The 24,181-nt window shown below is 34.4% G+C and overlaps 2 protein-coding genes across 11 annotated transcripts; both read right to left on the reverse strand.

Moving 5' to 3' along the window:
- Window positions 1-293: 293 nt before the first annotated feature.
- On the reverse strand, window positions 294-13,034 carry LOC111697565 (zinc finger protein 729). 10 transcript variants are annotated; one of them, XR_002764321.1, is made up of 14 exons: window positions 12,892-13,034; window positions 12,246-12,308; window positions 11,126-11,215; window positions 10,344-10,405; window positions 9,868-10,059; window positions 8,716-9,436; window positions 7,754-7,860; window positions 6,991-7,154; window positions 6,422-6,486; window positions 4,541-5,095; window positions 4,127-4,232; window positions 2,310-2,594; window positions 1,374-2,243; window positions 294-410 (listed from the first exon to the last, which is right to left on the reverse strand). XR_002764321.1 is itself a non-coding variant. In XM_023467608.1 (14 exons), exons 1-13 carry the CDS (start codon window positions 13,013-13,015, stop codon window positions 1,427-1,429), a joined length of 3,351 nt encoding a protein of 1,116 aa, XP_023323376.1. In that variant the 5' UTR covers window positions 13,016-13,034; the 3' UTR covers window positions 294-410; window positions 1,389-1,426. The 10 variants fall into 10 exon arrangements, 6 of the variants coding, with proteins under 6 accessions (XP_023323376.1, XP_023323377.1, XP_023323374.1 ...); XR_002764322.1 differs by having other exon boundaries at window positions 294-471; XR_002764320.1 differs by having other exon boundaries at window positions 1,353-2,243.
- On the reverse strand, window positions 12,946-24,102 carry LOC111697537 (probable cytosolic oligopeptidase A). The gene is made up of 20 exons (XM_023467564.1): window positions 23,808-24,102; window positions 23,553-23,638; window positions 22,702-22,768; window positions 22,036-22,158; window positions 21,141-21,260; window positions 20,676-20,794; window positions 20,146-20,253; window positions 19,493-19,579; window positions 18,976-19,082; window positions 18,717-18,847; window positions 18,305-18,505; window positions 17,945-18,013; window positions 17,435-17,514; window positions 16,928-17,083; window positions 16,199-16,326; window positions 15,293-15,381; window positions 14,872-14,925; window positions 14,475-14,565; window positions 13,742-13,969; window positions 12,946-13,208 (listed from the first exon to the last, which is right to left on the reverse strand). Exons 1-20 carry the CDS (start codon window positions 23,886-23,888, stop codon window positions 13,171-13,173), a joined length of 2,163 nt encoding a protein of 720 aa, XP_023323332.1. The 5' UTR covers window positions 23,889-24,102; the 3' UTR covers window positions 12,946-13,170.
- Between the last annotated feature and the right edge of the window lie 79 nt (window positions 24,103-24,181).

Below are 24,181 nucleotides of genomic sequence, written 5' to 3' on the forward strand. Positions count from 1 at the left end.
CCAGACTTTTATAAATAGTTTTATCTTAAAGACTTGCATTTTAAAATACATAAAACCCTAAGGACGAGGTGGCTTGGACTAGGAAATGAGGAAAATGTGGCTCGGACGGGAAATTGATGCGACTGGCCTTCCTCCCCTCACAAGACAATCGTTCATTGAGAACGTTTCAAATGATTATTTTGCTAAAACTGTTAAAAAAATACCTGAAGTTGACTATATTCGTTAAAATTTTTCTTGAATCTTAGATAATTGAATGATTATTAAATTATCCGCCCATCTTAGGTTAATGTTATCTGAAATGTTGGGACATTAATTGACCAATTAAAAACATGGTCAAATGTGCCACTTCATTACTAATTACAGAAACAGGATATCACAAGAAGTAATTAAAACAGTTTATGTAAGGAAAGCTAAATTTTTATAAAACAAAGAATTGTTTGGATATTTCAGCAAAGTTTAGAGATGAATCGTCTGTTAAAGATTGTAAATTTATCAAAATTTTGGTTTCATTGACATTCTAAAACAAAAATACAATGTGTCCGACTGAACATGATAATTGAGGTACAAATAAAGATTGTAGTTGTAGCTTTAAAAAAATCAGATACCAAGAAGCTTTCGAAAATGTGGTCTGCATTCTTTTTAACTAAAAAATCGACGGAGATGCTGAATTTCAGAGCACATACAAAACATATCATCACGAAACATATCAAAACAAAACCTATCAAATCAATGCATATCAAAACAGAACATATCCGACTACTAAACATATCAAACCAAAACATTAAAAAAACACTTAAGTTGTATTCGAGTTGAACAAATTTTAAAACTAACGTAACTCTTCTTATACAATGTGTGAACTGTGAATAACAAAATCCGGGAATTATAAAAAAAAATCACAAATTAGTTCCATCCAGAATGTAAAAGTGAAAGCACGGAAGCAACTTTTGTTCTCTCTCAAATGGGAACAAACCTATTTTGCGTTTAGATTTTTCTAGAATTGGATTTGTTTTGTATTTTGATTTTTATGGTATTTTTTCTGTCATTATCTGAGAAATTTATTATTTGATATGTTTTCTAGGAGATATGTTTTCATTTAATATGTTTCGTTTTGATATGTTTCGTTGTGATATGTTTAGTGATGATGTTTTGTATGTGCTCCTGAATTTTAGACAATAATAATTTACAGAATGAAATCTGAACTAACTTTTGTTTGAAAGCACAAAAAAGACGGAACACGCTTTGATAATTTCAGACCTAACAGTGTAGTATTTCTTCTAAGAATGGTAAAAAAACTGTACTTTAAGAAATTATCATAGGACACTTCAGAAAGGAATGTCTATGAAACTTAGGACCTCCATCTTTGCTCAAATAACCATTACAGTTCAAACCAAAAATCAGTAAGTTGAGGTTGGATGCTTGAATGAAATTAAGAATGTGTGCTTAAATGACTGACTAGTAGAGTGTTGTAGCTAAAACGTTTTGTACAAATACTGCAGTAAGACTTCATGTTATGAGTTGACAAATGATAAAGATAATTCGACTTGTGTGTAAATTTCAGCCGGCATGCTTGACAATGAAACTTTCGTACTTGGTTCTTCCTGACGCCCTTATAAACATAATTTGATTTCGTGATCCCATTCAGTTTAGCGGTTGAAGATGAAGTGCGATTCAAATCTGCATCCATTTTTAGATCATCATTTGCTTTGAGAACATTTCCATTAGCAGAACAACTTGTGGGCACTCTATCTTTAGCCGATAGTAAATGGTCCTCCGAAAGCGATTCATTATTCTCATCTAAATTTTCGTCAACAATAAAAGATGTAATTTCGTCAACTGGCGGTTTAATAGCTACAAGCGGTGGTTCCTTGTCCTTGTGTGGTATTTCTTTGTCTTCAGAACCTTCTAGCCCTGATTCTGCAACACCTTGTTCAGAACCTTCGTTGCGTTGATCAGAAGAAACGCTAGTAGTAGTATTTTGTTTGGCCAATTTTTTCTTTTTCGTTTTGTTTGAAACCATTTTCTTCTCCATAATCTTTATCTTAGTGTGACTGGGGTTGCAAACATGCTCTTCTAAATCTATGACAGTCTTCTTTCTCCTCTTACAGGTCTTGCACTTGAAAGGGAGAGCTTCACATGCATACTCTTGGTGGTGTCTCAACTTATTGGTAGAAGTGAAACTGAACAGTTTCCGGCATTGTTCACACCATCTTCTTTGTCGAGGGTATATGACTACTCCATTACTCCTGCAAATGATAAAAAAGATAAAATCTTTATCATAAGAGATTAATAACAAGTAAATTTAACCTTACCAAATAATTCTTGTTTTTCTTGTCTTTTTGTTGATGGGACTCTTTGACTTCAAATTTGTCTCATTTGTATCAGCCAATGGTGGTATTGGTTTCTCTTCTATAAATTTAGCTTGATGTATTGCTCCGGTTGAATGCTCTAGTAGATGTGATCTAATGTCATCGATAGTTTCTCTTCGTACTTCGCACTCCTCACACTTGAACATACTCTGCTTAGGATGAGTTTTAGAGTGATCCTTTATACATTCAGAGCTCTTAAAAGTGGCACCACACAGATCACAGGAAAATCTGATTAGATGCACTTTAAGCATAATTTCAAGTGAGATTCCATGTAAAGATGACAATACCCGATTTACAATGGTACCCTTGAAACCCTAATCTGCTCAACAATGTGTAAGAAAACATCGTTTTTCTGTCTCTAAGTGTTTATTTTGTGAGTTACTCCATTGCTCCTTATAAACAAGGAAAGGGCAGTGCCCTTATCACTTGTAAATCGAGCAATGCCATCTTTACATGGGAAAGGTGACTTAAAATTAGGCTAACAGACCCTGTAAGTGTAAAAGGTTACAGAAAAATGATTTTTAAAAAATAGAGAAAGAGAAAAAAGTTTTCCTTCAGGAATTGGCCTTTTTTACTCGGATAACTACCAACTTATTAACCAAAATGTCAACATAACGTTTATTCTCAAATCGCAAAACTCTGAACGTTTGGTTGGAAATGAACTTTTTAAGCTAATTATGATTATGAAAATAAAAATAAAAAAGAGATCCAGTGGAATTGTACTTGTTCACCCTTTAAAACATTTGAAGCATAGAGTAATCTAACGAAGAGGTAAAACTTAGCTCAGACCGACCAGTTTAAACCTAGGATATCAAATTAAAGCAGTTCTCAAAAGATTGGAGGAAAATGCAACTGATATGCTGGATTCCCAAAGTAAAGCTGCGCTCGAAAAGAAACTTAAATATCTCAACATGTTCACAATATGTTGATCCTCTAATCATACTAGGGCAGGGGTCCATATAATTCCATTTCTGATCCCAAATGGGATCGGGGTTGAAAGTACAGTTAGGGACATGAAAGTACACTTTAAATGTCATTGTGAACTTTGACAAGCTTTTGTGTACGTGTACTACACTTCAGAAATGTGTACTGCATTTGGGGTGTTAAAAGATGTAAATATTAGTATTTAATATAAGAGATAAATTATAGTATACAGAAAAATAAACACTCCCTTGCAGTAAACATTCTGCAGTATGGAATTTTTTCTACAACTTGGCATTATATTTCCAATGGTTTACATAAAAACATGGCTTATTTCTGCCCCTAATATCAATTAATCAACATTTGGGATTGATCAGATGGAATTATATGGACCCATGTACTAGGGTCAAGTCTCTAACATAGATTGGTCAACTGACGTTGATTTACAAAACAAGTTTGTAAGTCGGTTAAGAGATCGGCTAAGGAAAAGCTGGTCCATTAAAGGGTGACAGTTTACTACACAGATCGGCTAAGGGGTAAAATATACATACCTGTGTTTACAAACCATATTAAGTGTCTATCTAATTATCAATGCTAATTTTTAATTATCTACAACCACCAAAAGAAATACAATCCCACTCTATTCTAGTGTACAGTGTTAGATACGTAAACATATCGTTATGTACACAACCGACCACTCGATTAGTTAATTAATAGGGAGGTCGGTTGTGTACATCTGAGGTTAGCTTTACCTCTTCGTTTTATTACTCTATAATTTGGGGCCTCATTATATAAGTAAATAGAAAGATAACAAAGAAAGAAGGAGAGAAAGATTTTACCTATAGTCTGTATGGGATGAACACTTACTACAGTGTACGACATAGGATTTCTTATATGTGAATCTTTTATCACAAAATCCACATTTATACCTTTGCTTGACAGCGCCTTCAACACAATATCAGTTTAATATCGCAAGATAGTATTTTCATACCAAATTAATGATCAACTTAATAAAATCTCGACATTTTTAATGTCTGTCCATGTCTGGAAATGTAAAAAAAGAACAAATCGACAAAATTTGTGTGATTTTTGCGAATCGTCAAGAAATTCTTATTTCAAAATTTTTATTTTAAAAACAGAACAAACCACATTTATTCGATGTGTGACAAACTATAAAATAAAATGTTAAAATAAAAAATAAGCGGAAGGAATCAAATTCGATAGAGACAAAATAAAATGAAACTGAAATTTTCCTTGAATTTGGTCTATTTGCTTCTGAGTTAGTTTCTCCAGCTGGACAACTGGTAGCATCAGTTTGTGATTATCTGGTAGATTGTACTTAATTTTAGAACTTTCTGATAGAAAGGTTTTACAACTTTCTGATACAGAGGTTTTAGATGATGTAGGGCTTACTAACGAAAGATTTTCATCGGGAGAGGATTTTTTTGAAGAAATTCTTGAAATAGTCACTTCTTTTGAAATGCAAATTAGTTGTTTTTCCGCCCAGTTGTCAGGTTCAGGTTTAGAGTCAGGATTTGTCCTTGAACTTGTGCTGTAAACATTGCTGATTTGTATCGGTGATGTTTGCAAGGAACTCAACTTTTTTACTCCAATATTTAGTTTAGTTTTCAGTTTCTTGTTGTCATAAGTTGCTCCAGACCCGGAGGAGGACAAGCTCCGTTTCCTAACCCTGTTCATGTAGAAGTTTGCCAAGTTGTATTTGAACTCGTCGTTCTTCTTCATCTTCTCCTTCTGCTCTGGGGTTATACTCTTCTCACAGTTAGTTAGCTGATGGATCTTCTTGTTCGCTAAATCAAATTAAATAACGTAAAATCATGTCGATTCATGTCAAATCATGTCAAATCATGTCAAATCATGTCAAATTATGCCAAATTATGTCAAATCATGTCAAATCATGTCAATTCATGTCAAATCATGTCAAATCACGTCAAATCACGTCAAATCATGTCGAATTATGTCGAATTATATGGGTGCTATTTAGTTTGAACTACTGCTTTTGAACTATTGACATTTTGAACTATTTGTCGTTTGATCTATTGCACGTGGTACCACGTGTAGTAGTTCAAACGACCAATAGTTCAAACTATTTTTTGCTCATTTGAACTATTAATAAAATAGTTAACAATTGAGTCGAAAAATATATAGTTTAAATGAGCAAACAGTGTTGAGTGCATTGTTGTGGAAAGCTTCTTTCTGATTCATCTGAGACATATAAAACTTTTTAAAGATCTGTAAATCCTGAGTTTGAGCGCAAATTCAACGTTTGAAACTCCTACTTTGAAGGTGAATACGTTTTCAGGATTGTTTTTTTTTTAATTATTAAATAACGGCGAAAAATGAATTAAAAATCAAACAGTAATCTGATTATATAGTTGGGATCGAACATATTTCTCAAATTGAAATTTGTCAATTAATCAATGCTAGAATCATTTATTTCGTTTTTATCCCTATGTTGAATTTCTTATTTTCTTTGAATTTATTCGTAGATTTCTTCAAATTCTTCAATGTCGTCTTTTCAATAATAATTCAAGAAAATCTGCAGAAAATGTTTGTGAATAATGCGAACTAGAATAATGAGAAAATAGAAACAAATAATTGAACAAGAATACTTATTTTCGATGATAAGATTAATTTTTATTTTCTCAACAGGTTCCAAACAACTTAATAGTTTACTACAGAGTTTTGTTTACTTTTTATCTTTGTTATTTAATAATTGAAGAAAAAAAAATAATTCTGAAAACGTATCCACCCCCAAAGTAGAAGTTTTGAACGTCGAATTTGCGCTCAAACTTAGGATTTGGATCTTTTAAAAGTTTGATATGTCTCAAATGAATCTGAAAGAAGTTTTCCACAACACTGCATACTCAGTTCAACTACTTTACATAGCTGGTCACTCCCTTTAAAATGATTTTATGCAAGTAATTATGAAAATTAATTCTTGGCTTGTGTTGCGGAAGATTCACTCGCTCTAACTCGTGTACTATAAAGCATAAGGATCGCTAGGGTTTATCATAACAATAACGAAGATTGTATTGAAACAGGTTTATAATCCGTTTGAGCTTTTACAAATTGTATTGTAAACCGAAGCTTGAGATAGATAGATTTATAACTACCTGGACAACCGAAGTGTTGACTGCAGTGATTGCATGAATAAATCTTTGAAACCCAGCTTTCCATCCTAAGCAAGCCATATTAGAGATTCATTGCGAAAACCAAGTTAGGGATTCATATAACCAAACCAAATCAGGGATCAACAAAAAATCAAGCTTAATTAGGGTACTATAAAGACTAACCAAAATAGGGAATCCAATCAACAAACCAAATTATGGATCTAAAAAAACAGGCTATATTAACAAACCAAATTATGGATCTGAAAAAATCAGGCTATATTAACAAACCAAATTATGGATCTATAAAAACTACTCACATTTGGAATCTACAAAAACAACTTCAATTTTGATTCTAAAAAACTACCCAAATTTATTAAATCTACAAAAAAGCATAAGTAGGGATCAACAAAACAAAACCAAATCAGGGATTGTAAAGCAGACCAAATTAGGGATCCACACAAGCAAAACAAATAAGGCATCCACAAAACCCGCCCAAATAAGGGAGCATAAGATATTAAAACACGGAATAAAAAATCGAAAGATGACCAAACAAATGAATGATAAGCTCTTACTTTGATTTGTGTTTTTTTATATGAAACATGAAATCTCCAACTGTCTGATATCCAACCCTACACTCGTCACAGTTGAAGGATTTTCGCCAGTCCCCAGCTACCCTCTCTTCTTCAGTTCTCCCGGAGCTAGGGTGAGATAAGTCCCCGGATATTGGTTCAATAACCTAAGAAATTTAATCTGAGCATACTTTAGAAATTAAATACCCTTAATGCCGATCACTTAATCTGAATATCCACTGTGGACAATTTTGATATTGGCTTAATCCCCTCTTTTCCCCTCTTTTGGGATATTCCTACAGGATTCGACCGATGAGAAATCTCTCGTTAAATGGCGCGCAAAATTTCAAATTTCCCGGCTTTTGATACACCACTCTTATTTGTTGAATTTTATACACTTTGCTGGATACAAACTAATTCAAATTAATTTTGAGATTAATTAAATGAAGTGATCAAGCATTGATCTCAATATCCAGAAATCTCAAGTTTTCAGCTCAGAGGTCAGAACTTTTGTTTATCTCCTCAGGAGTCACTAATCCGCATCTTTTGTGGTTTACTAAACTCACTCAATTTATAACTCGATGAGACAGCTATTTCATACAGGGCCGAGTTTAGGTTTTAAGTAGCGAGCTTATTCCCTCCGCTCATACAAAAGGGTTGCAAATCAAATCGACACCAATGAAAAGATACAAGAAAAATTTAAAATACTTACGAGTTATCAGTTCCTGTTCATACTCTTTTAGATTTTGCAAGAAAGGAAACTTACCTTGTGGTTCCGTGACACGTGAAAATCCAGAAGAAGTAAGCTCAAAAACTTGTGGCAGGTTGAACAATAGAACTTCTCAGGGTTAGAGTGGTTTTCAAAATGCTCCTCTAAAAGAATAATCTTCTAAGGCTAGGATTTAAATCGAAGAGGGGGGAGGGGGTTACAAGCTTTATTCAAATGCACTTGTTTTAGCCGTAAATATAATATAGTACTTGTTTTTGGCCGTAAATATAATGTAGTACTTGTTTTAGCCGTAAATATAATGTAGTACTTGTTTTAGCCGTAAATATAATATAGTATTTGTTTTAGCCGTAAATATAATATAGTACTTGTTTTAGCCGTAAATATAATATAGTTTTTGTTTTAGCCGTAAATATAATATAGCACTTGTTTTGGCCGTAAATATAATATAGTACTTGTTTTTGGCCGTAAATATAATGTAGTACTTGTTTTAGCCGTAAATATAATATAGTACTTGTTTTTGGCCGTAAATATAATATAGTACTTGTTTTAGCCGTAAATATAATATAGTACTTGTTTTAGCCGTAAATATAATGTAGTACTTGTTTTAGCCGTAAATATAATATAGTATTTGTTTTAGCCGTAATGATTACTTAGCGGAAAAATAGCTTGCAACGTTTGGATCACTATGTATTACCTATTTATTGGAAAAAGTGACTTCAGATTTACAAAAACTGCCTAAGTCGTGAGGTACAGTCATAATTTGTGGCCGAATTTAAAGAATTTGAGCGGTAGTTTAAATTTAAGCCGCGGCTTAAATATGGTTGGTTCTACTTAAAACTGTACTAAAGTTTCAAGATTTAAGCCGGCGCTTAATTTAAACAGGGTTTTGGCAGATTTAAACCGCGGCTCAAATTCTTTAAATTGAATCTCAGGATGTTAAAAAAAGATCTCATTAAGAGTAAAATTATTAATGAACTATAAAACATTTCATTTCTTACCTAAACATTTGTTTGTTTCAAGCTGATGTCTACAGACGGTGCACTGAGTATCCGTCAAACTATACAAGTTTTTAAATCTAGTTTCAACAATTTGATCAGCTTCCGGGTTCCAATCTACAGGATCATCCAGGTCGGAGTTATCCGAGTAGTTTGGATTCAAGGTCGGAAGACCAGTCTTCCAAACCTCTTTCTTGGGAGGAGATTTCGGAGGCGGGGTTGGGATGATTAGACTTTCGTTGGTATCAACCCCAACCCTTTCCAGCTGAACCACACACTTGGATATGTTTGTAAGCAGTTTTTTCTTTAACAGTTCCTCCGATTTAGGCTTTTTCTTAAACGGTCGGCCCCGCTTTTTTATAGAAAGAGGTTTATCATTTTTCCCATAGATCTCTTTTTCCGGACTAATTAAACTTTGGACAGGTTTGAAAATCTTTTCTGATGAGTAGTGTTTTGAATGTTGTGCATATGTTTTGCAAAGTGTATTATCGGAACCTCTGCTTGGCGGAGAGGCATTCTCCAGCAATAACTCTGCCATAGAACTCTCTGTAGAGGGAAGAATTACAGAGGTTGCACTATCAGAGTAGGATGACAGACCGCTGTCAAGGTGTAGATCTCTGGGTGTAAAAATTAAGTTGGATCCGGGCCCAGGACTGGACCCGGAGCTGGATCCAGGACCCGGCCAACAAACTTCATCATTCGTTACATCAAGATTTATTTCTTCCTAAAAACCATAACGTCATCATGATAGAATATGCTTTAGAGAGTACCGCAAAGGACTATTATGCTATATTTTGACTTAACAATAATACAGACAGAATAATTAATCGACAATTTCCTTTATGAATTAATAAATGAAAACCAATCATGTCTCCTTGAGAATTCATAATTTCTTTCACATCGTCTAATAATACTTGACTATACCCCCCCCCTTATTTTAGTTCTGTTTAATAAAAACTACCATCTTATCCCTTTTATTAACCAATGTTTTTCATTAACGAATTCTTTATCGTTTGTAATAAATTTGTTAACCAACTTATTTATATTATCCTCCATAAAATCGTGTGGTTCCGAAATTAACGAATTAAGCAATATGGCGACGGGGTATTTTTGACTGCAAGAACGGAATTAATGTCATAAAGAATCTTGACTAACCTTAATTTGAATGTTATCCTGGTAGACCTGACTAGTGTTTAAACTCGTGTTTAAGCTCCGAGTTGTAACAATTAGGTCATCTGAGTTGAATATATCAATCTGAAGGAGTTTCAGGATCATCTTTATACTCTTGGCGTTCTCCTTACTCCCTTCAACCTCACCATACAACAGCAGAGCATTTAGTAAACAAACCTGAGGAGAAAAGATCAAATGGGTTGAAAATTTATAAAAAGTCGAGACATAAACAAAACTTTATTTTAGCCCAATTGACTTGCTGTTAGGGTAAAATAAGTTTCATCAAAAGAAAAGTTTTTATTGGTTAAAAATTGTGCAAATATACTAATCTTTGTATTTAGCATTGCCAGTCCTTTCTAAAATAAATGATGATCATAAATCAAAATCAGAATTCGTAATATTCCTTGATATATTCTTAATTCTAATTAGATATTACATTAATAATATAAGTTAAAAACTACCTCTAGTTGTGTTGCATCAGGTAACGAGATCTGTATACTGGAGTCCAACACTATATAGTTCCCTACTCAATCCATCAATCAAGTTTTCATCATACAGGGTTATATACAAAGGATAAGACTACAGAGACGACCGTACGAAATTCATACTGTCCGTTTCCTTGCATTCTTGTTTCTTTATTTGCTAAATCAATGCATTGAATGGCATTAAAAAAGACTATATTTTAATTATCTTTGTAGTCTCGTCTTTTGTGGGTAACCCTGTAGAAAGCCTAAAAATTAAGAAAGAATAGTACATCATGGATATTCTGTAAGATTGTCATAATTTTAATCCAGCCTCCAATTAAAGAGGGAAAAGCCCGAATCACAAATGTACCATTTAAACCTTTAATCTTTGATTTACAGGTTCATAGGATGCTTCAAGCCCCACTTTTCTAGCAACAATTTTAGCATTTAAAAATGTTACTAGAAAATAGAGTAAAATGCAAGAAGCATTATGTAAATATCTGTGTATTTTTTAATATTGTTTCTACATAGATTTTACGTAGATTTGTAACATTTTTGGTTCAATAAAAGTTTGAAAGAGAGAGAGAAAAGGAGCTATTTCTCAGCGGACATACCACTTTATAAATGTCAATTTAGAATACGTTTTCATTCCCTTTAATTTACATGATAAAAGCAAAAAACAATATCAGTTTTTAACCCTTTTAAACATCTGTTTCTTTGAAGTTTTTACAAAAAAAGCACGTTTTGAATGAATTTAATTAGTGAAGATGGATGGATTCCTGTGGATTTAAACTGTGTCTCTGAGATGATGTTCTTCATATATTTACTGGAGGCTGATAGTAAACTTCCAGACAGAAGGCATACACCATCTAGGTTTAACATTATGATATATATTTACTGGAGGCTGCTGATAGTAAACTTCCAGACAGAAGGCATACACCATCTAGGTTTAACATTATGATATATATTTACTGGAGGCTAATAGTAAACTTCAAGAGAGAAGGCATACACCATCTAGGTTTAACATAATGATATATATTTACTGGAGGTGGATAGTAAACTTCAAGACAGAAGGCATACTCCATCTAGGTTTAACATTGATATATATTTACTGGAGGCTGATAGTAAACTTCCAGACAGAAGGCATACTCCATCTAGGTTTAACATAATGATATATAGTTACTGAAGGCTGATAGTAAACTTCCAGACAGAAGGCATACTCCATCTAGGTTTAACATAATAATATATATTTACTGGAGGCTGATAGTAAACTTCAAGACAGAAGGCATACACCATCCAGGTTTAACTTTTTGATAAATATTTACTGGAGGCTGATAGTAATCTTCAAGACAGAAGGCATACACCATGCAGGTTTAACATCATGTCATGCTACAAACAGAGCCCATTGAGGATAAGTGGGGGGAAGGGGTATTTCACAAATAAGTCGGCTTTGAAAAATTGGGCTGTTAACTTGTGCAATTTGTGAGAGAGAGGGTTGAAAGACATGTGAGTACTGAGTATTCATAAAACTCATTTACCCTGCAGAATTATGAAGTTATTTCTTTTACCGCCCTTTTGACCTACAATTCAGACCTATGATTCCCCTAACATTGAGACGTTAAGTTACTTTACATCCCTTGTGACAATTATGTAAAGAAAAAACCACCCGCTCTGTAGAGTTTTTGGAAAATTCTGTCATTTTCATCAAAAACGCTAAATATAACAATTCCCTCGCTGGGCTCTGGATGTTTTGAAAGAACAATTGGTCTTGGGAACCCTTGAAGTAAAATTCCCTTAACTTCCGTGGAAGTAGTTGTTATTTTTATTTTATTTATAATCAAAAGACAACCAACCCGTCATTCAATGAGATTTTAAATAATGATAATAAAGTTCAATTACCTGAACAGTGCACAATTATGTCTCCTTGAGAATTCATCAGTTCTTTCACATCGTCCAAAAATACTGGAATATCAAAATAATTAATGAGAAACAGGGAGCACCGGCGCAAATGGGAGGTTATGGTTCACAATGGCAGTTTAGAGAGGAGTATTATAAAATGTTTTCACGATTTGGACTGCTATATAAGACCGAAGACTTCCTCTTTAAAACAAACGAGGAAGAATTAATCTGGAGGGTTGTCTTTAATGCTCGATTTTTAAAAATAATTTAATAATAATGTCAAATGAACTCTGAGATGAAAACTTTAGAATGAGATTTCCTTAATCCCGATTACTTAATCTGAGTATCCATTGGACACACTTTTGATTTTCTTCTTAAACCGTTCTTTCTTGGATATAGTAGAGAAAAATCAAAAACCTTTTTTTAATTAGAGAGTTCCTCCCGTTTCTGCATATAAATCTTAAATGGCGCGCAAAATTTCAAATTTATCGGCTTCATATACGCGACTCTGATTGGTTGAATTTTATACACTTTTCAGGATTCAAGTACAAGATTCGGTTAGTCTCGATATTAAGAAAAAGGGAGGATCAAGCATTAATCTCAATATCCACCATTCTAAAGTTTTCAGCTGAAATTATGAAAATACCTTGGTTAGGAATTTCTGCCACTGGATGATAAAATCTGTGAAATTTCATTTTAGTTCTGCAAACAGTTTTTAGTTTATATAAACAATAGAACCACAATTCATTTGTATCTTCTATACAAAACATGTAGATAATTACAATAATAATAATAATCCGATTTCTAGACTGTATGGAGGTCTACAGCGTACATTACACTGTCTGGTTGTGTACCACTTTACAAATGTACACTGCGAGCTGGGTCAAGGACTCCTTTGCTGGAGTAAAGAAAGAAAAGGTTGGATTCAACTCTTATTAGCAGATTTCCTAGATCCACTCAAACCTAGAAAGTTTAATATCTTATTATAAATAATAAAAAAAATACAAGATTAACCATCATTACGTAAAAAATCAAGACCGAGCCCCCATCAGAAATAACCGCCACAGGACAGATATTATCTGTTTGTTATTGTAATGGGTATTATGTTATTGTAATGGGTATTATTAAGTGCGAAAAAGCTTGTCTGGATTTTTATTTTTTCTAGTTTCTTTACGATCAAAATAAAATTATTTTCACACCGAACGTTTTTCGCACGCATGATACCCATTTCAATAACATATGTAGTTTTATTCAGTTTTACTCAAATCATTTAAAAGCAGGTCGATAAAGTTACTTCAACACCCTGTTGTAGGGTGATTAAATAACTTTATCACCCTACAAAAAGACAAATTAGGTATGAAATTTGAAATTTTAATAGCAGGGTGAAAAAGTTACTTTCATCACTAATTGGTGGAGGAAAAAAGTTTTGTGTAAACAAATTCTAAAAGAGAAAAATACTATTAAAAACTTAATTAAAAATCTATTAAAAGACTGACCTAAAGAAATCATCAAAGCTTCCGGATTAGGATCCCGTCCGCGAAGTTCACGGAATATTTCAACCATTGGGGCGGAACTTCCGGCGGAGAGAAGAGTTCTAGTTATTCGCCTTGAAACTTTACTAATTGCCTCCTTGTCCTCCCAACCTGACTCCCAATAGGCGGAGAATACGTCCGCCGCCAACATTCGGCTCCACAGATGACTATAATATCCAGCAGCCAAGTTTCCTAATACAGAGGGAAAAATTTAGAACATAATTCGCAATCATCTAAATTGATAAATAGAAGTTAAATGAAGATTTCAAACTAAAGTTGAAAATTTTGATCAGGGAGTTTACAATAAATTATGCCTTCAGCTAGACCTTTAAAGGACGGTTAAGACGCACTAATTGGTTGAATAAATTTCTATCTGTTGCAACTAATCTAAATCCCTCCCCCTTTTCTTCTTCTTCGGGTACTTTTTGTTCAATTTTCAAGTTGGTGTTTAGCCATAGGCAAGGTATTGGAAATTATCTCGAAATATATGCCATCAACCACGCAATCGAAAAACGATTTACTATAAAAAGATTTAATAAATTTGAGACGGTTCAACCACGTTATATCTTGAATCAGTGATAAAGGATTTTTCCACGTCCTATAAATGTTAACTCCACGGATGCACTACAGATAAGTAGTTGAATCGACCGTAGGTAGTTCAACGACCTATCTCAAATTCGATAAATTAATCAATCACCTGTTAAGATATCCTCAAAGTAAAGTGGGAAACAATCCTCCCTCTCCCTGGCTAGCACCAGGTACTGAGGGGTTAGTCGGTCAACCAGAGCCTGAAATATCAAGTATTATCGGGACATATCCTCCATGTCTGATTCACACCAGTATCTCAAGAAGCATTAAACATGGCTTGATTTAATTACTCAATAATGTTCAATCAAATCAAAGAAAGGCTGTGAAAAGTAAGCTTTTTTACTGTCGATAATTTCTTGAGATGGTGCCTTTATTCAAAACAATTTTTACGGATTTTGTAGCTAGCCATTTTCGTTTTTGCGTGGTACGATAAAGGAATAAATCAATGAGAAACATGTGTTGCATAATGCATAATGCATACCACCTTATATTGATAAACCAACTACCTGATATTGTTCATTTTCAAAATCCTCGGAGTAGAAACTGATATCAAACGCAGCCTAAACATTATATTTTCAGTAAATTCTTGCTTTGATAAAAATTAAATTGTTTGTGTTGATCAAACCTTAAAAGACCAGGTCAACCCAGGTCAACCCAGGTCAAACCAGATCAAACCAGATCAAACCAGATCAAACCAGATCAACCCAGATCAACTCAGATCAACCCAGGTCAAACCAGATCAAACCAGATCAAACCAGATCAAACCAGATCAAACCATATCAAACCAGATCAATCCAGATCAAACCAGATCAAGCCAGACAAAACAAAATCAAACAAGATCAAACAATATCAAAAAAGATCTAACCACAACAAAATCAAATCAAATCATGTCAAATATAAATTCAAACACGAAACAATCCTTCTAACCTTAAAAAGTTCATGTGAAGTAGCGTATCCTGACATATGCTTCTTAGCCTGGATCTGGTTTTCAACTTGAACAGGACTTAGTTCCTCACCTAATGAGATATTATATGTTAGTCTGGCATTTTTATTGTTTTTACATAAAACGTTGGAAAAAAATTAAAACTTAAACATAAGAGGATTATAAGAGGCTTTTAGGGCGTTCGCGCCCATCTTCTATTTAAATTGTGAACATGTTCTTTTTGTTAACATTTTAAAACAAAGAAGAAAAAAATTTCGCGGATATAAAAAAAAATTCGCGGATTTTCAAGAATTTAAATTTTTTACAAAATTAAAAACCTTTAAAACACATTTTTTATCATTCGTAAGCCTTCCCTGTGGTTACGTGATGTCCCACAAAAATTTGGGCCGATCGGTTCAGCCGTTTTGACGTTTATTGGTGTTATTTTAGGCCCCTGGCTAGTGCCGCCCCTGGCCGCTAGGGGGTTACAAATCCTTGTACGTGGCAAGACGAGATCAGCTGACTTAGCAGGGGACTAGCTAGAGAGGATGGGACGGTTACCTGTATACCAGTGTCTAGCTAGAGATACTAGCAAAAAATGGGACGGATACCTGTGGACCAGTGTCTAGAGATACTAGCTAGGAAGGATGGGACGGAAACCTGTAGACCAGTGTCTAGAGATACTAGCTAGCGAAGATGGGACGGAAACCAGTAGACCAGTGTCTAGAGATACTAGCTAGAGAGGATGGGACGGTTACCTGTATACCAGTGTCTAGCTAGAGATACTAGCAAAATGTGGGACGGATACCTGTGGACCAGTGTCTAGAGATACTAGTAAGGAAGAATGGGACGGATACCTGTAGACCAGTGCAGTGTCTAGAGATACTAGCTAGGAAGGATGGGACTGATACCTGTGGACCAGTGTTTAGAGACACTAGTAAGGAAGGATGGGACGGATAACCAATGAGTCATGAGCTCCGGGACAAGGTTTAATGCGTCCCACTCTACTCCAGTCCGACCAGATGTCTCGGCCCATTTCCTGAAACACAAGCAAATAAAGAATAAAAGAGGAATGAAGGAATTAATTTCTCTAAAATAAAAAAAATTCAGATTTTTACATAATTAAGAAAATGTACATGAGGCAGAATAATCTGTACTTATGGAGACTTTGGGTGAAATTTCAAATTAAGCGAGTTGAATTCTGACAGTTTCTTTCACTGCCTCTGCAGCATAAATCCTCAAGTCACTTATATGAAAAATTTACAATTTGAAGAGTCAATTTTCAGCCAGAAAAAAAATGTCTCATTTATCTTTGATTAGGCAAAGGTTGAAAAGTTGTCATTTCTATACGGACAGGGAACAGGGGGACAGGGGACAGGGGACAGGAGGACAGGGGACAGGGGACAAACGTATTTAATAGACATTTGAAATTTCGGTCTTCAGTTCCTTTAAGACACAATGAAAATTATACGGATTGCCAAGGGCGTATACAGAAATAAATCTAGGGGGTCAAATAATATACGCCCCCCTAGAATTTATAGCTAGGACGGGGGCACTGCCCCCTTGCCCCCCTGTATACGCCCTTGCGGATTGGTGTTCTGAAAAAATACATTAAATAAAATACATTATCTGGTGCTTACTTGGTTGCTGATAAATGGACTAGAGATTTTCCAATTTGTCTGAGTAATTCCTCAACCTCATTAAAGGATAGAAGGCTAGGTTTACCATATCCAGGAGCACCTAGAGCCATCACAATACATCCAACAGGGGTACTTCCAGCTACACCGGAGCTTGTTCTAAAACAAAACCAGTTTACAATTTGGATATTGTACACTTAAAAAAAAAAATTCACAAAGTTCTAAGTTTACTAACGTCAATGTTTTCTAAAATACAATGTGTTGCTTATTATTAATAATTAAAGATTATTTGACAGAAAACAATGACTTAAGTCTGCTAGGATTCTTTTCCCAATGTGTAAACATATTCATGGACTTTTATTGCTCATTTTGGAGAAAATTAATTACGTTATACCTCCCTGATCAGGGGATTCATATATTTCTTTTTACATGACGATTCTAGTAACAGGATGATAATGCATGCTAATCCTTGAGTTCTGAATTATTGAATTATTTGAACGCACGGCTCACCTTAATGGTACATACCATCCTCTATCTCCTCCTTGATATCCTTTGTCATCCCTAATATAGGGGTCCAGGTAACAGTGGCCCTATTAAATGGAAGTTCATGGATGTAATTTGTTAGAAAAAGGGGGAATGATTTTTTAAGATCTGAGAAAAAAAACTAAAAATTGGAGATCAATAGGTGAATTTATTCATTTTTTTTACAATTTTCCCCTAAAACTCGTTTATCAATTCAGCGAAAAATACCCTAGAAAATTACCCAACTTCAGGGGGGGGATGTCTTTTCAAGAAAATATACGCCCCTGTGCAGTATAATTTATTATTATCATCTTTGTGTATAATTGCAACTCACATGACCCAAGGGAAGGTTTATGATGGATGATCAGAAATTGAAAAATTTGCCTTATTCGATTTTTCAATCCACGAGACAAATCTTTAAAAGGGCAACAATTAAATGTTAAAATCGAAGATCGGCGCGAAGCATCCAGGACCCCTTGGCATAGTAAAAATGTTTACCTTGAAGTTTCCTTGATTATCTGTGACCCTGTAAATAGAAACCTCCTCAGACCAGGGTTTCTCAGCTCCCTGGACACATAAATATTTACTTGGCTAATCCCTTGAAATTTCTTGTCTTAAATAAAAAAACAGATTTAAGTATTTTTTTAATGTACACATTTGGTAGGGTACAGGACGGTCGAAAGGCTGGTTGATGTTTTTAAAAATCAAGAATTCATCATAACTAATTTTCTAACGTTTTTCATTCAAGAGTAAACCCATAAACCAACGAGTGAGAGAAATACTAATTGATTTACAGAGAAATGAAAACGATGCATATAGTCGCTCTTTCAATCCTTGTCTATAAAAATATATCTCCACCTGTGGTTTCACCAGGGTAAAGACCAGATTGTAATGCTCCTTGAGCAGAATAAAGATAGTCTCTAGGACGTGTGGGAGAGGGAAAAACTCTCTCATCGCCTCTTCCTCGATATTGAACAGGGTTCGGATCTGTTTTCTCTTAAAGAACTCGACGTCGAACTCCTTAATACTGTCCTCGAACCCTCGAGTCTCTGCATACTCCTTGAAAAAATATATTGCTTTAAAATATTTTTTTAAATTACATTTTTTTTAAAGTTTGTTTGACTAGATTGAATAATGATAAATCAGAAGTGTTTTGCCAATCTCTCAGTTGTCAGAGGAAGTGAGATTTATAAATTAGATATTTTCAAACTTTTAGAAAATTTTAATTGGATCCAAGGTATCCGCATCCCGCAATAAAATAGTTTTAAACCTGCAGCGCGGCAAGTTCAATTTCTTGCGCAGTCTTTGCTCGTGGCGCCATGCTCGCAATCATAGAGGTCACGTTCTCAACCTTTCCGGCCATCTTAGTTGCCATAGACATGTCAGCATAGGTTCTATATCCTGGATTTAATATCATTATTATTAAGATTATTGAAGAGATTGAGGAAAAAAACTCATTTGTTTTTAATCCTGGGATCAATCCATTTTTATTAAAAAATTTCCTGAATCATCGAAACGAAGTGATCACCTTAATCTCCTTTCTGGGCAATATTCCATGAATTTCCGATGAACATAAGGATGCAATGTAACGGACCAGGGACCACGGGCAGGCTGGCTAGAGTCAGCTGCCATAGCTCTGATCATTAAACAAGACCACTCAATTTTTAGGTTGACAAATCGGTCCACAAAATGAAACAATAAACCCATAAGAAAAATGAAAATCATGAATAAAGGTTGAAAAAATAAAGTGATACAAAATGAGTAAATCAATAAACTAGGTCCCTCATTTTGTTGGAAAATGGAAAACTTAATGAAATGAGGAGACTTTAATTTTGAACATTTTTGAAACTTGACAAACCAAGATTTATTTCAGCCAAAAGAGGGGGCGGGGGGTTATGAACTATGGACCACTCACTCGACCCTCTTGACAGGAAAGATGAATTATCTTTTGAAAAAAACAGGGGTAAATTTAAAAAGAAAGAATGGTAGAAAAATATAAAAAAATAATTCTAAAAATTATTCTAAACCTATTAATGGTTTGTGTTCCTGAGCAGATCAACAGGGAATTCTCTGACAATGGTTGGATCTCGGATAATATGACGAAACCTCTGAGTACTTGTTGTTATCTTAAACCTAAAACAAAAAATTAAGAATTCAATTTAAATAATCCAACAAACATAATACCACCTCTTCCAAGAAACACTGTCAAGGTAATTTGAGATGACCCCCCACCCCATCCCCCACTATTGAATCATAACAGTACCCTTTACACCTTTCTTAAAGCTATACACAAGGTATGGACTCTAGGCTGCTATCTGGACGATGGTGCGTGGTGCCCTGAAGGCAGTCTGGGGTTTCCACTTTGGGTTCCCTTTCAGATTTAAACTTGATTGATTGATCGTGGTTTATCTTTCTTAAACCGTGCCGCTATTCTTATTCAATTTTTGTATCTGCTGTATAGATCCTCAAATCACTATAAAATAAGATCCCGCAGTTGAAACTAAATTTTAGAAAAATAAGAATAACTTGATAACACGAAGGTTTAAAGTGTATGCTTGTGAATCCGCCTCTTTAAGCTAGCCCCCTCCCATAGATATAGGTACCTGTGATCTCTCTGTGCCTCGGACAGTCTTTTCATCCAGTTTGAATTTAGTTCAAGATACTTTTTCTCCGGTAGTTCGTATCCTTAATATAGGTACCTGTGATCTCTCTGTGCCTCGGACAGTCTTTTCATCCAGTTTGAATTTAGTTCAAGATACTTTTTCTCCGGTAGCTCGTATCCTTGATTCTTGTACTCTAACTGGTACCTGGAGAATAGTTTGATTAACAGTCTACACGCTAATAGGAACAGATAACTTGTCTCAAACTATAATTGTCTTTCTCGTTATCTTCGAAATATGTTTTTTTAAACCTTTGATATACAATTTGAATATATGCAATAATGCTGCAACGATATAAGGATTAGAAGGAGTATAAGGATAGGGTTCTGCGCTGGGAACTTTTGTTTTGTGGATATCGTGACCAATCCTAGACTCAATCTTTTGTTCATCTGCAGATTAATCTAATCTTTATTCTGTATCCCGCATGATAATCGTACCCTGGAGGAATTAGTGAAATGAGGAAATTAAGCATTGATACCCAAATTAAAAATCCCCGCCGTGGATATCGAGATCAAGGGATCGGGATTATGAGTATCAAAAAAGTTCCCAGCTCTGCTCTCTCATCTCACCTTTGAAGAAGTATCTTCTCTTCTCCCTCTACATTCTTCACATCCTCACTCGTGATCAAGTTGTAAATGTCTCTGGAGTCATACCGGGATAGGAAGGCTCGCTCTGCGCGTTTGTTCAGCTAAAGAAAAAGAAACAAATAAAAAATCAGATATATTTTTCCGAAAAAAAAATAAACGCAATTTCAATTTGCAATCTTAGATATTTTTGCCAACAAATCTATTTACTAAACCGAAAAAAAAATACTTTTTTGCAGAATATTTTTCTTTAAAGGAAAATACCGTATCAAATCAAATCATCAGGTTATATTTTTTTAATGATTTAAGATCTTTCAGAAAGAAGGTTTTCCTAAAAAATTTAAATTAGAGTGAAAACCCAAGCAAGGTTGGAATGGTTGAACGATACCAAACTTTTGGGAAAAAAACTTAAATCAGAAAAAAATGTAAAAAATAATTAATGTTAAATACCGAAGTGAACCTATCCATGTCTAAACTATCAGTGACGATATTTATGAGGTTTACAGAGTTCCAAACACTCTCTAGTTCTACTCTAGACTCCTCCAACCCTCTCAACAGCTTCTCCCAATCCTAGAAAATCCATCAATCAATACATTTTCAACCAATCAATAAATAATCAGCGCATTTATAGACAATTTATCAATACATTTTTAGACAATCCACAAATTCATCAACACATTTTCGAGCAATTAATAAAAACAATCGATTAATCCACACATTTACAACTAAGTAATCAAAATATGTTCAATCAATCATTTACACTTACAATTATCTATTTAAAATCAATTAATCGATAAATTTTCAATCAATTTATCAATACAAGTTCAATCAATCAATCTCTACAATTTAAATCTATCGATCCGAACCTTTGCAATCAATTAATACAGCTCTTTTAAATCAATCAATAAAAGTATTTGCAATCAATTAATATTAACCTTGCAAGCAATCGATTAAAAACCTTTGCAACCAATAAATACGAATACGTAACAAAACATTTATTTATCTAAAATTCGGTGATGGTGATGGACCAAACCTCATTTATTTATCAATCCTAACCTATTGAAATAACTAATCAAACAATCAGTCAATCAATTAATATATTTACATTCCATTTACGATCAAAGCATTTTCAATCAACTAATCCATATATTTAACAAAAATTAATCCAATTTCTTAACTTCCTTCTAAAAAATCAAAAATTAATAATCGGCATGATTTTTTAAATAACTCACTTGAGCATGCTTCATACTTATTCGATTCATTTGATTTGACATTTGATTACATGGTTCAGGGTTCTACAAAGAAGTATTATCATATTCTCAGTAAATTATTAAGGAGCGTTTACCTTTTCTCCAGCTTTGACTTGTTCCTCCATCCTGCAGACCGTGCTCTCGTAGGTCATTAAAGCCTTCCCTAGCCCGTAGTAGCAGTTCGCCTCACTCACTGAACCCAGCGCTGGTAACTCATTCTAATACAGCAATTGTCAAGACTCAGAGGTTTACTATTTCCAAAAGGCAGAGGGGGAGAGGGGGTGATAAATTTTAACTATAAATGATTAATTATTCCCTATTTCGATAATTCCTACCCAAATTCATTTATTTCTCCCCAGAAAATGTAAAAACTTTCTTTAAAAATTTAAAAATATGTTTTCTCATGTAAACGGACAAGTAACCAAGTGACCCTCCATTTATAGAGCCAAGACCTATTTACAAAGGAACTCTTTGTACCTTTATCTGAGAACATTGAACAAAACGTCGATTTTCTTTAAAATTTATTGTTGAATTTTTACTTTTTCTTTCGTCGTTATTGCTGCAAAAATCCAAAAGTTTCTGAATCAGAGAACCTCCAAAATAAAAAAAATCCCCCTTGTAACCAAAAAAACTATTGTGTAAACTATAAATGGAGGGTCATTTGAAATAACACCTCTAGTCTCTTAAAGAAGAATGAATGCTGTTTAATCGAATATCGAATTATACAATCTCGGTTTGAGATGTTTGTAGATGTTTGTTACCTTGATTGTTTTCAGTAGCGGATTGGTTTCACCGGTATCTGGTGGCAACTCAGGAAGAAGGATAACCCTGGTAAAAATCATTATTTATCAAGGGAAAAAAGTGAGTATAACAGTTTTATTTTTTTAATGAAATGATGACCCCCCCACAGCAGGAAAGGGGTTAAAACTGATTCAAGCTGGTAAACTGGTCAACTTATCAATTTATCAACTTATCAACTATCAACTCACTGCACATTTCTTATTGGTAGACTTTCTAATGAATGTTCCGAACTTCAAAAACGAAGTATCAAAATATTTCGGAGTATGTCAATTTTCCTTTGCTGTGTATTAGTCCTGGTTTGTATTCTCCAGGTCTAGTTTACCTGTGTTATGTATTGGTCCTGGTTTGTATTCTCCAGGTTTAGTTTACCTGTGTTATGTATTGGACTGGTTTGTATTCTCCAAGTCTAGTTTGTATTCTCCAAGTCTAGTTTACCTGTGTTGTGTATTGGTTCTGGTTTGTATTCTCCAAGTCTAGTTTACCTGTGTTGTGTATTGGTCCTGGTTTGTATTCTCCAAGTCTAGTTTACCTGTGTTGTGTATTGGTCCTGGTTTGTGTTCTCCAGGTCTAGTTTACCTGTGCTGTGTATTGGTCCTGGTTTGTGTTCTCTAGGTCTAGTTTACCTGTGTTATATATTGGTTCTGGTTTGTATTCTCCAGGTCTAGTTCACCTGTGTTATGTATTGGTCCTGGTTTGTATTCTCCAGGTCTAGTTTACCTGTGTTGTGTATTGGTCCTGGTTTGTGTTCTCCAGGTCTAGTTTACCTGTGCTGTGTATTGGTCTTGGTTTGTATTCTCCAAGTCTAGTTTACCTGTGCTGTGTATTGGTCCTAGTTTGTGTTCTCCAGGTCTGTTCAGAACAGAGAATATTCTGCCTAATGCTTAAACAAGGGAGTCTCTACAAAACGTTACATAAAAAACAGTCCCATCGACAGCGTTCAGTTTCAATTTAAAAATTATATAAATACCGACTACTTATTTTAACCAATTCAAAAATTTGTTTATGTATTTCAACATTGTCCTCCTGAACTGTAAACGAATAGGTCTTTTTTTTAATGTCAAGTTTCCTGAGACTGAAGAACGGAATAAGAACGGAACTGAAACCCAGGGTTTCGGAGCAAACAACCCCGAACCCGAACCAACAGCATTTTTGTTCTGAAACCAGGACCAGTATTAATCTAATTTAATCAATCATTTCATGATTAAACACAATCAGAAATTAATAATTGAACAACGACTAAAAATTGGCACTTTTAGGTTCCCTAGGTCAGTTTTATGAACAGAAGTCCATGATCCTGGACTTGAGATATCAGGGAGTCCTCGTGAGGGTATCCGGAATATATAAGAGAGCTTGAGGGTTTACAGCTTCAGCTTTGTTCTTCTCCAGTGTCTCCTCTTGGCGTTATAACGGATTGTATTCCCGGTTTTCATCCTGAAATCA

Source organism: Eurytemora carolleeae, unplaced genomic scaffold (genome assembly GCF_000591075.1).
Source record: "Eurytemora carolleeae unplaced genomic scaffold, Eaff_2.0 scaffold54, whole genome shotgun sequence".
NCBI classification, from domain to species: domain Eukaryota; kingdom Metazoa; phylum Arthropoda; class Copepoda; order Calanoida; family Temoridae; genus Eurytemora; species Eurytemora carolleeae.

Bases quoted from the DNA above. Each gene is read 5' to 3' on its own strand.
- LOC111697565 (XM_023467608.1), bottom strand. From the start codon at position 13,015: ATGTTTTGTATAGAAGATACAAATGAATTGTGGTTCTATTGTTTATAT. The intron at 11,216-12,245 runs GTAATTGAACTT...TGTTAAACCTAG, and splicing joins CATAATTGTGCACTGTTCAG to ATGGTGTATGCCTTCTGTCT. The intron at 7,861-8,715 runs GTAAGAAATGAA...TTATTCTTTTAG, and splicing joins TGAAACAAACAAATGTTTAG to AGGAGCATTTTGAAAACCAC.
- LOC111697537 (XM_023467564.1), bottom strand. From the start codon at position 23,888: ATGCTGTTGGTTCGGGTTCGGGGTTGTTTGCTCCGAAACCCTGGGTTT. The intron at 20,254-20,675 runs GTGAGATGAGAG...ACTATTCTCCAG, and splicing joins GAGAAGATACTTCTTCAAAG to GTACCAGTTAGAGTACAAGA. The intron at 19,580-20,145 runs GTACCTATATTA...TTTTTGTTTTAG, and splicing joins GAGGCACAGAGAGATCACAG to GTTTAAGATAACAACAAGTA.